Consider the following 13,405-nt stretch of genomic DNA (forward strand, 5'->3'; position numbering starts at 1 on the left):
TGCGTTCGCCCACCGGCAGTGTCCCGCTCCACGCAGCGGTGCGGCTGCCAGCAGCTCCTTGGAAAAGGAGAGCCCTGTCCCTTGAGCCCAGTGTGCAGCAGGAGGGGATTAATGCTGACCTGTGTCTCCTGCCAACAGCCTGGGGGACCTGTTCTGATGTAAACCACCGCCCTGGGAGGGGACTTGCTGCATTCTTCTGCTTTAACTAAGAAACACCAGCTCTTAGATGTAAGATGGTGTTTACCGGACCCCCTCAGCATCCTCCCTCAGGGCCCTCTAACTGCCCTCAGCCAGGGCAGCACCGTGCAGCTCTCACAGGAACTGGTTGGGAACTAGTGTGTGTGATTGACTGGCGGTCCCAGGAGCGATTTCCAGTTATTAGGTGTGGGATTAGAACGACTCCCCCATGAACCGGGACGTGAACACGTCCTTTCACAAGGAATCCGGTGTCATTTCTCCCTGATGTTCTTACCCACCTGTGCTTCTCCTCTCTCGCAACAGCAGCCGCTGCTGGACATTTTCACTGGGGTCAAGCTGTACCTCTCGCCCTCCGTGAAGGACTTTGACAAAATCCGGCGGTACTTCATAGCGTACGATGGGGATCTCGTGACAGAGTTTGACACGGCCTCTGCGACACACGTTATAGGGGACATTGATGAGAATCCTGGTGCTAAGCGTGTGTCTCCCAACTGGATCTGGGAATGCATCCGGAAACGGAGACTGGTAGCCCCGTGCTAGCGGTGGGGCAGTCTGACCCAAGAGGTCCCTGAAGGGAACAGCTGAGAACTAGGTAGGTGGGTGAAATGGCGAGCTCCCTCGGTGGAGACATGGGTAGAAATAAAATACCCACGTCCCTCAGAGGTAGTTAAAGATCCACAGTAACCATATGGAATGAATTAAAACAGCTCTGAGGAAACGTCCCTGCTGCATCCATCCTTCTGCCCATCCTGTAGACCGCGGCACGTATCTGGTGCTGGTGTAGTCCCCCTGGGTTTTAAAGTTTGGGTATTTTTATAGATAAAGAAATAAAACTGAAGCCATTTCTCCTTTGCTGTCAGGACTTATTTTCCAAAGGTTATTCCCTGCCCATCGCTGACTGTGACACAAGTGGCTGTAGTGCCTGGATCATTCTGCATCATGGTACAAGGAGGACACGTATCCTTCTCCTGGTTTGACTTTCCTGCTTTCTCCCGCTCAGGGCAGGGCTGGATCCAGGCGCAGTTCACGGCCCTGCTGTAGGTTTCCCGGTCCCCAGGTATGCTGCCAGTACAGCGGCTGCCTCCTCCTGCAGTTTGTGGCTCGTGTTCAGCTGTTCATGTTTCAGCAAGTCAAACCTGAGCCAGGAACTCGACCAGCTGGAGCTTTCGGGAGAGCTGAGAGACCTCCTTAGCTGAAGCTGTTCAAACTCGTGCAAGTACTTGACTAGTCACGAGATAAGGAAGGTGGGCGTGGAAAGAGGGATTGGTTTGAACCAAACTGTTTTGCAAATGACCATGTGTACCTGGCGAGTGACAGTGCTGGATCAGGCCGAGCACACGGGGATGTGAGGAACGGAAGAGGGGGGGTGACCAGTTCACCGGTTCTCTGAGTCCCAGGGGTACAGGTATGGCTGTACTGCTGGAAAGTTAGTAGTGTCAGGTCACTCTTTTCCTTCACCCTCTTCTGTACTTGTTCCCCAACCCCTCCAGCTACTGGAGCACCTGCTGTCCCCATCACACTGGTGGAGGTTCTCTGCGCTCCCCAGCCTGTTGGTAACAGTCAGAACACGAGGTTACCTAAATCACAGCTCCACTTTATTACAAAATTATAAACCAAACTTCTGTACCAAAACTAGTCCGTTAACCATCGCAGTACCAGGAGGAGTTGGGAGGGAAGAACACGCCCTTTCAAGTAGAACCCACTAAGCAGTGCACCTAAAGCACATAAATATTCTCATTTGCTGTAGCACCATATTCCTGGGAATCATCAGTCAATGATTTGCCAGAAGTTGAGAACCCCTTTTTTGCAAGGGAAACACTGTAGACAGGGGAGAAAAAATCCCAAACATGTCTTCCCCTCAGCAGCACCTGTTGGAGGCAGGTGTGGGTGTATGTGCTCGGTGCTGTCCGGTCAGGCATTGGTTGGGGTTTATCATCTGCTGGAGGAGAAAAGCTGACCCTCTCCTGGTAAAAGTGCAGCTGGCCCCAGGGGAATCCCCCAGCCCTGAGTTCACTGAAAAAGGTGACAACGTGAATTGTCACAGTGACTTCACTAAATGAGGCTGTTCCTCACCTTGTGTGTGTGTTCCTGTACCTCCTGAAGAGGAAATACAGTTACAGCGTGTATATTTGTCAAACATGCTGCACTGAGCTGGACCAGTTGTACCAGTACTCCTCTTGTGCTGGAAGCTGTTGAACCTTAAGCCAGAGACTAGAGAACAACCTGAACAGGGGAAGAGGTAAAACTTGAGCGTTCAGGTCACTGAACCTCGGCAGCTGTTGCAGCTTGGGGGAGGCCAGAGCCCACCTCCACAGCGCTGTAGTGACTGCAGGGCGCAGAGCAGACCCCTCTGCCCTGGGTGGCTGAGAAGGGAGCTGCTGCTCGTGCGCCCCTTGTTTAATCTGCTGTTAACACAAGTTCCACTTCCCGCACACAGGTTGCTGCTCCTGCCTGTACCGGCACTGCCAAGACTCCAGGAGCTCTCAGAGGACACTTGTTCCTTGCTGGCAGCCACACAGATCCAGCGCAAATCCCGAGTGACTCCCCCATAAGGGGGAAGCTGGGCAGGACAGAACCTGCACCTGCAGCCCCGTGCGATGAGCGTACCATCCCACAGGGCTGAACACTTCAGGCGTGGGGATTCTGAACCAGGCTGGTACCAGCCGCGGGGCTGAAGGGGTCCAAGTGAACCTGCTCTTCATGAAGGTGCTGTCAGGTGTCAGCAGAGAACCTCCTGTCCCCCCGCACAAGCGGGACACAGAATCGCCTGCTTTTGAAAAGCAGTTGGATGTAACAGCACTGTCCCCCAGAGCAGAGGGGAGGCGGGGAGCGGCTCGGTAAATGATGCCATGGTGGTGGCTCAGCCTGTGGATCCGGCTTGCTGCCACCTCTCCCTTTCAGCCCTTCTACGTGGTTGTGTAGCCATGGACCCCTCACTGCCCCAGCTGTGCGTGGCCCTCACTAAACCCTCTGAAAGGCTCGAGCCTTCCCGTTGGAGATCCTTACTCCAGTGAAGTCGGTTTGGATTGAAGCCTATGAAGTCACAGGAATCAGTAACTCACTAGAAATCTCCCAGAAGAGCACCAGCAGCACAAGGGCTGGCTGCCTCTTCCCCAGCCTCGCTCCCCTTACAGTTTTCAATCCATTTTCAACTGACACTCTACCCCTTTCCACGAGGCCAGAATTATGCTTATTCCAGGTGTGGTGAGCAGAGGCTGGCTGCCTGTCCTGCAAGCGTAAGAATTTAACATCAAATTTAAAAAAAGTACAAAATTAACCAGCACGGTAAACTTTACCCTTTGCAAGTGAAGTTGTTGCTGGGTGTGCAGCCTAGAGCAGCACAACAAACATCACGTTCCAAGGCCCCAGACCACTTCCATTTATTATTCAGGGAAAAACGGGAAGCCTCTGGCTCTGAGCTTGGGGCAAGGCCAGCGTCCATCTCCCCGCCGCGTTTGGGGGCCGCAGGTTGTCACTGTTTTCTGGGCCGGCAGCTGGCGGCGAGCTCCCGGGAGTCCAGGCACTGTGGTGTAAAGCACTATCGTGGGAAGAGCGCAGCCAAGCGCCGCTCAAGCGAGAGCCCCTGTGCCCAGCCTTCCCCTTCTCTCACTCCCAGGGGGGTCCATATGCCAAGCTCTGACCTAACTACTGGTAGCGACTGACCATTTCTCTAAGAGCAGATGAGGCTTTATTTAAGGCGTCACCAGTCTCCCTCACCCACGCTTAGGACTTAAAGACGTGAACAGCCCTGATCACGTACTGCCTGCAGATGGGACACTCGCTCATGCGCTTCCCGCACTTGGTGCAGGTGACCATGTGGCCGCACTCCAGCAGGACGCAGTCGATGGGAGCATCCATGCAGATCTTGCAGAGGTTCTCCTCGGGGCCAGGGAGCCCAGCGGCACCTGAGGAAACAAGAGACCGCGGTTGGCACGAGGCAAGGAAAGGTCCGTCACTCGTGCGCAGCCTGAGAGTTGGGTTTGTCAAAGGGCTTCCCTCCTGCGCTTTCACACACTGAAGGTCTGACACAGCTCCCCTCACATCCACGCTGATGGGGATGCATTGGCTCTGTCGGCTGGTGAAGGGCAGAAGGTTTCAGCTTTTACACAGTAATTTGTGTGATGAAAATACAAATACCGCTGAGATTCTCAGCAATGAGGTGAATAAAGCAACATGGGTCTCTTTTCAAGTAACAAGATGAGAGGAACCAGCCTCCAGTTGCCGCAGGGGAGGTTGAGGTTGTCCCTGAGGAGCCATTTCTGTCCCGTTGGGGTTGTCCCAGCCTGTCCTAGGCTGCCCAGGGCAGTGGTGGAGTCCCCATCCCTGGAGGGTTTCCCAACCGTGTGGAGGTGCTGCTGAGGGACAGGGGACAGTGGGGACCTGACAGTGCTGGGGAACGGGGGGACTTGAGGAGCTCAAAGGGCTCTTCAACCAAAGCACTTCCGTTACTAAGAACATCACTTACCAGTTTGATCGTCAGTGTCAGAAACTGCAACATAAGAAAATAAAGTTACTAGGTGAGAATAAGAGAAGATGGAAAAAAAGTTTCCTGAAGCAGTGTTATTAAACAGGAGATGAAGCCCTGAAGGGAGATTATTAAACCAAAAGTGCTTTTTCCAATGTCCATGCGGAGGTTCAAGCAGGATCTGATCAGAACACGTTCTACTGGCAGGAAACTTCATCCTTTCCTGAGCTTATGCTAACACTTTGCAAGGAAAAGCCACGGAATTCCAAGACAGCCTTGGAATTCCTGCAGCGTTTGGCTTGCTAGAACTAGCCTTCTGGAAGCCCCTGGTGCCACTTTCTTTGGTGTGACACAGTCTCAGCCGCCTGGGCAAGTATAGCTGAGATACACACACAGGCACCGGTGGCTCTGAGAACAGGGTAAACTGTCAAAAGCACAGTTTGGTGAACCCAAAGTGGTTGTCTCAAATCTCTCCTCCTTCCTAGAGGACAAAGAGAACACCACTTCGGACAATGCTGAGAAACAAGCCTGTCCGTGAAATCAAAGTGCAAAATACGCTTTTCTGGTAAATAATTTACAGGTCTTCAAGCCCCCAGCACTGCGGACTGGCACCTGACAGCCACGCCAGCTCCGTTCCCTGTCTCCCCAGCCAGCGGTGCAGGCAGCACACTGCAGGATCAAGGGGACGCTCGACCACAGGTAACCACAACTGTTCAGCTGCGGAGCCGCTGCGCTGAGCACATGCCTGCTCTGAGCCGCTCGGCTGCTCCGTGGTGGCATTTTTCTGCTCGCTTTGCTGGTTCCCAGGAGTCGACAGGCAAAAGCCCACCCCAGCTCCGACAGTCACCTGCCTACAGCCAGGCATCAGTGGCTCTGCGGGTGATGCAGGGACCACTGCGACCTGCCACAGCTACAGGAGAGGAAGGCTGCACGCTGCTCTTGTGCCGCTGCTGCAGGACAGTCCCTCTCCTGAGCTGCCACCACACACGTGAGCGGTGGTGAAGAGGGTTTAGCTACTTTCACTCTAAGGGGTGGAAATGTAAGTTGTTTCTTTCGGCCAAGGGAACCTGGCGAACAGGCACTCGTCTGCTCCGTCTCTTACCGAGATGCTGAAGGTCCTTCTCTCTGTACAGACGCGTCACCCGCTCTAGCAGCTCCCACTTCTCACAGCAGCCTTTGTAGTTGACAAAGTTGCGAGCAAGAATTTCCTTCAGCTGCCGCACAGAGAGGGCATCGATGTCTCGGATGCTCGTTAGGTCCGAGAGAGAAGCCTTCCTCCCCTGCACCAGGTTATCTTCCGAGTCAGTCGACTGAAAGGGAACGCAGGTGGGTGACTCTTGCCCTCGCACCCAGCACCACCAGTTAACCCAACACGTGCCCTAGCAGGAATTCGTGTCCGGGCGCACATAAAACTGATTACACACTGACTACCCCTAGCCACCAGAAACACAAATCCTAGGATGGAAATCAATTAACTTCTGTCTTTACAGTGTAGACTGGGGCTGCGGGTGGGAAGCCTGAGTTACGTTTAGCCACCTGGTTCTCTGCAGTAACAGCTCTGGGGTAGCAAACACAGCCTAGAAAACATGGTGTTCCTTGTCATCTCATTCCAGGACACACAAACCTGTGTCTCCTCCTCTGCTGGTGCTTCTGCTGCATTCTCAACTCCCGCCACACCGACTTGGCTTGGAGGCACGTAACCATTTGCCTGGAAGAGGAAATAAAGCTGTCACCAACAGCGCACCCCTGTGTCCCCAAAGTGGGGTGAGCCCAATAGCTCAGCTAATTGCAGCCCCTGGGACAGCTGCAGGAAGGACAAGCTGCAGCGTGAGGGAAAAGCGAGGCACACGCTCTGTGACCAGACAAACACCTCCTCAAGGGGTTCTGGCTGCGCACACAGGAGACACCAAGTGAAGGACCAGCCACAGGGAAGCTGGACAACAAGCAGAGGCAGTTGCTTTGAGCAGGTAATAAAACCGAGGGGAGCTGCCATGAAATTACAGCTGACCTGCCCTCAGCAGATGCCGCTGCCCTCCAGGTTTCCCTGCTGACAAAGGAGACTGGGCCATTGCCGTCCCGCTGCTCTAAGGGGTGGCTTGTTAATACTGACAAAGCAAACGTGTAACACCACTGACGGAAGAGCCTGCACTGGAGCAGGGCGTCGTGCAAAGAGAGACAAGAAGCTGAAACGTATCCTGGGGAAGTCAGGGAAGCCAGTGGAGCTGGATTTGCTGGTAAAAACTGGAATGGCAACATCCCAAGAACCAGCAAATGAAAAGCCCCTTTAATGTCTGTAACAAACGTCCTCCCAGGAAAATGCTTCTTCACATGAGATCTGCTGAGGAGGCAGAAGGTAGAGACGCTTTCAGAGCTCTGCTCCACGGGGACTAAATCACCTATTAACTTGGTAACAGGACTAGGAGCAGATGTCAAACACTGAGTAAACTTCCCGTACCAGAGAGCAGAAAGACAAACAAAGCAAAGTCAATAAAAAATAATTAAGCTCAAATGTCCCTGACAAGGTTCACCGGAACTGCAGGGTTCATAAAGCGAGGACTTCACAACGGGCTCCGGCTTCGTCTCCTACTGCTCTGAGCGCAGAGGACACCAAAACCCTCGCCCATCTCACAGTCCTCTTTCCATCAGCTCCCATTCCAGAACTGCGTTCAACTGCGCTCGCTGGCTCACACACGACTTAACGAACAGTAATCGTTTCATCTAACGCCTACACACCGCGGTGAGAGGGCAGCAATGCCTCGCAGAGATCTGTGTGCCAGCAGACAGCCGGTACCGAAGGCACCGGTCACGGGAGTATCTGGTGGCAATGGCAAGGGGGGCGCAGAGCCACACGTCTCAAACAGCAATGCTGTTCTGCGAGTGGATGTTCAAAACACTCAGCACTGCCACCAAATTCAATCCCGCTCGTGGGAACAGCGCATGCAAGCTGGTGACAGCAGGTCACAGTTTGACTCAGCAAGGCACTGAGAATAACTTGCTGTCCTGATCATTCTGTGAGAAAGTGTGAGGACCTCATTCAAACTTAAAAAAAATACACCTGGCGTGTTTTGTCACCCACCCTCCTTGCTGCTTCATCAGGCATCTTTAATGTCAAACCTTCTTGGCCTGTTATCTGCGTGGAAAACCTCACACGACGTGTTAGCAGTTCACCCAAAAGCAGAGATGGCAGAGTTTGCAGAAGATGCTCCTGGCTAGAGACCGTACCTGTTCGTGTTCCTGAGCGAGTGAACTCGGGGCGGGATCTGCAGATGCTGGAGACACATCCTGTGAGGTAGACGATGCTGTGCTGCTCGGTGGGAGAATCATGAAGTCTTGCTGTCCAGAGGCACTAGTATTAAACGGGTTTGTTCTTATCTGATCTTCCTGGGTAATTACAGGCTGCTGGCTGAGAATCAGAAACACCAGGTCCTCCTTTTCACGACACAACTCTGTGGAAATCTCACGGAGTGCCAGATAGTCTCGCAGATCCTTCACCTTCATCTTCATCAACTCTTCCCGCTGGAAAGCTGTGCCTCGGAAGCGCTGGCAGAGGTGGCAGAGAAGGGGCCCACCTTCCGGCTGGCTCGAGCAGGACGTGCAGAAACTCTTCTTGCAGTCCAGGCAGATGTGCTGGTAAAGGGAAGGAAACAGAGTCAATCTGGTCCCCAGCCTGCGCCAGGGGAGCGCAGCGATGGCCGGCACCGCTACCCTGCCAGCGGGAAGCCAAAGCCCCAGCATCTGCTAAAGCATCATCACCACCTTCCATCTATGCCGAAGTGCCAGTATGTTCCTTGTGTTCCTGGGTGAGGAGAAGAATCAATGGCAGGAGCAGGTCACTGGATTCTCGCAGCTCTTAGATGAGCACTGTTTACACTCCAGTCACCCGGAATTAAATACTACGTTCTGAGGCTACGCCCTCAAATGACAGGAGTTCCCTGCACCTTCTTCTGGACCTGTTCCTCCAGGGTAAGCCCCTGGTGAGATCACGAGACACCTATGAGGCAGCAGAATGACAAGTAAATTACAGCCTTATAAACCACTGAAATACTGCCCGGTGCACTGAGAGCTCCAGCGTCGGAGGGAACCACTTAAAGCCATCGCTCTATTTCACACATTTAATACTTGCTATGAGTGACCTCCCTTCTCCCCTTTTTTTTCCCCCTCCAATCTGCTGCAATCACTAAATGAATCTTTGTTTCACCATGGGAGGAAAAGGAAGCAGCAAGGCTTACGGTGTTTGACAGACATCAAAGAATTCAACGTTTATTTACGCAACAGAAAGAGCCGGCTATGCTGAAGTGATACGCCCACAGGGTGCCAGCGAGGAGCTAGACAGAAAGTGTTGGAAGTTTTGGAAATATGAGGCCCCAGATGTTTAAAAGCTTCACCAATTCAATTCTGGTTCATCGATTAATGTTTCTATTTTATATTGTTCCAGTCTTGTCACTCAGGGCTCGATTTTCAGAAGTTCCAAGCACTCACAGTCCATGTTGGCTTCCGCAGCAACTTGTCTGTTCACCACTTTGGAAAGTCAAATTTGACAGTTTCCAATAGGAACAGCAGCAGAACGGTTGCGTTAGGGGCCTTCTAAAAGTCCTGAGGGAAGAAAGAACTGGTTTCAGTGCTGGTTACAAGCACTAATTCCCAGTCTGCGAGAAGACAAGGATCTCTGTGAAACCCTGACCCCTCAGAGCTGTACAAGGAGAACACACATGCAGAGCTGGAGGAGCAACAAATACCAACCCAGAGACAAAAAACAACAGTTTCTTGAATTGCTCGTAGTGATTAAAGAGCATTTTTAACTTCGCAGTTCAAAGCAAGCAGATGCTCCTCAGGTTTTAGAAGGTGTAAATACACTTGCTTACGTAAGGTCCTTCCGAGCGCCTCCACAGCCCAGCAGCCCCCTGCCCCACCCCCCGCCCCCTTCCATTATAGCCACCAGGCTACTCACTCCACCCCTGCGAGGGACTGACAGTGACAGTGAGGGGCAAGAACCCCACGGTCCTGCCCAAGCGCTGTGAGACATGGTGACTTCTACCACAGAGAGAATGCCTGGTGGGGCAAACTTGACACCTCGTCTCAGAACTGCTATTGGGGGCCTGCCAGGGAAAAGTGACTGTCACCAATCACAGAGCAAGACAGGAAGGGCAATTTTCACACGCCATCCAGTTTGGAGGAGTTTTCCTTAACTTGGTCATTGCAAAACCCATTCATATGTCACTGACTTTTTCTGACCCTGTGTCTGCAGGGGCAACCCAGTTTCTTGGGAAATTTTCAGGGCAGAGACAGGAACTGCTGGTTGTGTTTGCATCTAGAGCAGGGGAACAAACACTCCATGGAGGCAGAGGAATGGAAAACAAGCCCATTCCCTGTCAACCACCCATCTCTGGCAGGGCAGCAATCAGAAGAACCAAGGGGAAAAAAAAAAAAACCAAAACCGACCAACCAGCCCTGCTTTGCTCTGGCAGGGGGGAAGCCTCCCCATGCTCTGCAGATGCCACCAGGCTCCAAAGGGAACCACTGTACGGCCAAGGATCTCTCAACTAGAACCTTCTCCCCGAGAAATTCCACCTTCAGGTATCATGCAAGTGAGCACAGCATGAGGGCTGCGTTATCCAGGCAGCAAACACCAGTAACGCCAGTCTGCCTCAGTTACCAAACGACACACTGGAGAAGCCAGAATAAAACCAGGCGAGTCTCTGCCTTATCAGTTCTCCACCAGGATTCACCTTCAGAGTAAAAACACTCCCCAGCCCGTATCTGAGCAGTGTCTCACCACACACAGAAGCTGTTTGCCCTGTCTCAGTACCGAGCAGCTCTACAGCTCCGATGGGTTTGTGGAACTAACTGGAAGGGCAGCGACTGAAGACACCAGGCTCTCCAGAACGAGTAGTTTCAATCGTTGCTGTCAATTAAAAGCTGTCACCAAAAGGTCAGACCCTGCTGGGTGACGTGGACTAACTGGCAGCGCAATTGCGGGATGGCCAGCTGGAGGTGATGTCCTTCAACTGAGGAGTCTGTCGGGGGGAAGCGGTTCTGGTCAGTGCCCTCACAGCCAGTCCCCAGAGATAACCGGGACGGGGCTTGACTCCCTTGGCTCTTCTCTGTCTGCAGGATACAACAAAGAACTGCCAACACTCCTGCGTTCACCACGGCTACTGTTGTTTGGGGCTTTTTTTTCATCTGACACTCGAGCTTGCCAGGAGCTTTTCTGTAACTACCCAGAGAAAAGCATCTCCTGAAAATGTCACCCTATTTAGGGCACTGAAATCGGGAAACAGCGGAGGAAGGAACAACAGTCTGACACATCCTCCAGAAAAGGCTGCCGCCGTGGTCTGCCAGCAGCGAGGGAAAAGAAGAACGCTTGGGTTAACTGTATAAGATTCTGTGCAATCAGTTCGCTGCAGAAAAACCAAGATCAACAATAGTATCTAAAAGAAGGAGAACACCAAAAAACCTCAGGGATTTTTTGCTACAATGAATAGATTTACATCCTTTAAAGATGCTCCAACAGTTGCTTTAAAGCATCTTGTAAGCACATGCTCCATTCAGACATCCCCTACCCTAATCCTTTCAGTAGGTGCCCAGTGATATGAAAATTACAAGACAATTATGCTAAAAGATCAAGTACTTAAGATACCATCATTCTGCTTTTTAGGGGCTTGGTTTGTTGGTTGGTTTGGGCTGGTTTAGGGGTTATCCTTATGGCCACCAGTGCAGAAGGAATTCATTTGTATCCCCTGTATTTCATATAAACATTAACTGGACTCCTGAGTTCAAAGGTTCTGCCTCTCCTGGGACAAAATGCAGAGTTTTCCCCACTCTCGCTGCAGCCAAGTGGGATTTCACACACTTCTCAGTCCATCCCTGCAGCATGACAGGATCCGCCTGGCTTGCAAACACATCAGGGGTTGGGAGGTTGAGTGTCCCATTCTGTATCGGAGCCCAGGACTGACGGACAGTCCAGCAGAGCTTCCTGCACGGTTTGGCTCTGCCAGCTGCAGCCCTCTGGCTCAAGCAGTCCTGGCGGTCACTGCTTGGTGGTTACAGCAGCAGAAGGAAGGTGCAAGGACGGTTTAGGAGTCCCCTTGGCCGTACAGAACATAAACCTCAAGCTCCTTCCCAGTGACAGTCTGCACCAAACGGGAGCAGCTGAGACATAAGACCCATTGTCCTCTGCTGCCCCAGTTGCACTGACAGCCAACTCCAGCAGGAAAACTGGGAAGTCTGCTGGGGGCAGAAAGGCCTTCAATAGCTTTAGCAGATCCCCTACAACTCACACCCCGAGCCGTGTGCAGCGCCTTCAGTCAGGGGGTTTCCAGTGCCTGGAGCGGTTCTGATAACCTGGACACAGGATGCTGCTTTAAAGCCAGCTTTACCAGAGCAACGTTTGTGACGACACCAGCAGAACCGGCGCTGTGGTTCCAGCACTGCTGCTGTACAGCCCACGCTTCACTTCAACTCAAAAGCAGAATGAATTGTCTGCATCCACTACTTGCTACCTCCCTGTCCTGGTATGGGTCTCTGGTCAGGCAGCTCTGCCAAGACTCACCTTTTCCCAGGTACGCACCAGAGAGGTGCAAGACCAACCCATCTATGAATTTCGCCATCTAATCTAAAAGGCCTGTGGCCAGAATTCACCACAATTTTTACATTTTCACATTCTCAAGTTCAGTTTCATTCTACATCTAAGGCACTTCTCAAGCCACGAGGTGTGGGCGCTGAACAACTTTCCTCACTGCATTATTCGAGCAGCATTACAGGAGCCACCGTGCCCAAATAATGCCCCAGGCAGGGTTTGCTCTCTCAGGGCAACTATTATTTTGGCATCTGTACACTCGTAAATTAAGATAAAGTGGATTTGGTCTTTCTTTTTGCTTCAGCAATTCAACATGCACACTCAATAAACTCACACAGCTTTTTAGTTTGAGCAACAGCAGCTCAGGAAAGGGATGGGTAGATCTTCTGTTACTGAAGCACAAACGTTGCTCAACTTCTTGCCACAATTTTTTTCTTTTTAAAGGACATAAGTATTTTTAAATAACAAATTTTAAAACTCCTCTCCAAGTTAATGCTCCTTTAGATGACGCTAAGCAATTTGGTGTATTTCAGCGCCCAGGAAAGCCCAGTCTCTGGAAGGACCACCACCACATTCCCAGTACCTGTAACTGGGCCTGCTAACTGGGAAAGACCAGCTGAGGACACCACAGCACAGGCAGCCTGGCTTTGCCCATACGGTATGTCCATCTCCTCCACGTGGCGCCCCGCAGTTAACTGGATGCCGGACGGCACAGGACGTACTGCCAGGGAAGAGCTTGGACTCACCTTCCCAGAGGAGTTGCCGAAGTGCACCCCGCAGGCCTTGCAGCTCTGCTCGGACGCGGTGGGAGAAGGGTAGGAGCTGTAGCCGGGGTTGGAATAGGCCTGGGCTCTGGCTCCTGGCGACGGTTGCATCTCTTCAGGGGAGCCATCCAGGCAGAACCAGTTACAGCAGCTTGCCCACATAGTAACTGAAAGTGGGAAAGACATGCCTTAGAAATGACACGGGGAACAGCCTGTCCGCTCAAGCAAGAACAAACCGTAAACTGCACGTTTAAATTCCCACCCGCGAGCCACTTTTGGCAGCGTGTTTGCAAGTTCTGATCTCTCCTCTAACTCAGAAGCACACACACAAACCACACACCCAGCACGGCACGTCTTTGGTGAGACAGGACAAGCACAGCTCAGGAGAGTTACTGCTGGTGC

General features: G+C 52.3%; 2 protein-coding genes across 2 annotated transcripts in view; one reads left to right on the forward strand and one right to left on the reverse strand.

Annotated features, from left to right (window-relative positions):
- LIG3 (ligase III, DNA, ATP-dependent) overlaps positions 1-747 on the forward strand; it is a 14,275-nt gene extending 13,528 nt beyond the window's left edge. The window contains exon 19 of the mRNA XM_010132646.1: positions 505-747. Within this exon, the coding sequence (XP_010130948.1) occupies positions 505-738 (234 nt within the window). The 3' untranslated portion in view covers positions 739-747. The remainder of the gene's footprint in view (positions 1-504) is intronic.
- A 3,174-nt stretch (positions 748-3,921) lies between these two features.
- On the reverse strand, positions 3,922-13,165 carry RFFL (ring finger and FYVE-like domain containing E3 ubiquitin protein ligase). The gene is made up of 6 exons (XM_010132647.1): positions 12,986-13,165; positions 7,886-8,290; positions 6,288-6,371; positions 5,766-5,973; positions 4,664-4,687; positions 3,922-4,103 (listed from the first exon to the last, which is right to left on the reverse strand). The coding sequence occupies exons 1-6, from the start codon at positions 13,163-13,165 to the stop codon at positions 3,922-3,924; spliced, it is 1,083 nt and encodes a 360-aa protein (XP_010130949.1).
- Positions 13,166-13,405: the final 240 nt, after the last annotated feature.

Source organism: Buceros rhinoceros, unplaced genomic scaffold (genome assembly GCF_000710305.1).
Source record: "Buceros rhinoceros silvestris isolate BGI_N320 unplaced genomic scaffold, ASM71030v1 scaffold35453, whole genome shotgun sequence".
Lineage (NCBI taxonomy): Eukaryota > Metazoa > Chordata > Aves > Bucerotiformes > Bucerotidae > Buceros > Buceros rhinoceros.

Bases quoted from the DNA above. Each gene is read 5' to 3' on its own strand.
- RFFL (XM_010132647.1), bottom strand. From the start codon at position 13,165: ATGTGGGCAAGCTGCTGTAACTGGTTCTGCCTGGATGGCTCCCCTGAA. The intron at 8,291-12,985 runs GTGAGTCCAAGC...TCCCTTTACCAG, and splicing joins TCGGCAACTCCTCTGGGAAG to CACATCTGCCTGGACTGCAA. The intron at 4,688-5,765 runs GTAAGAGACGGA...CTTATGTTGCAG, and splicing joins GAAGGACCTTCAGCATCTCG to TTTCTGACACTGACGATCAA.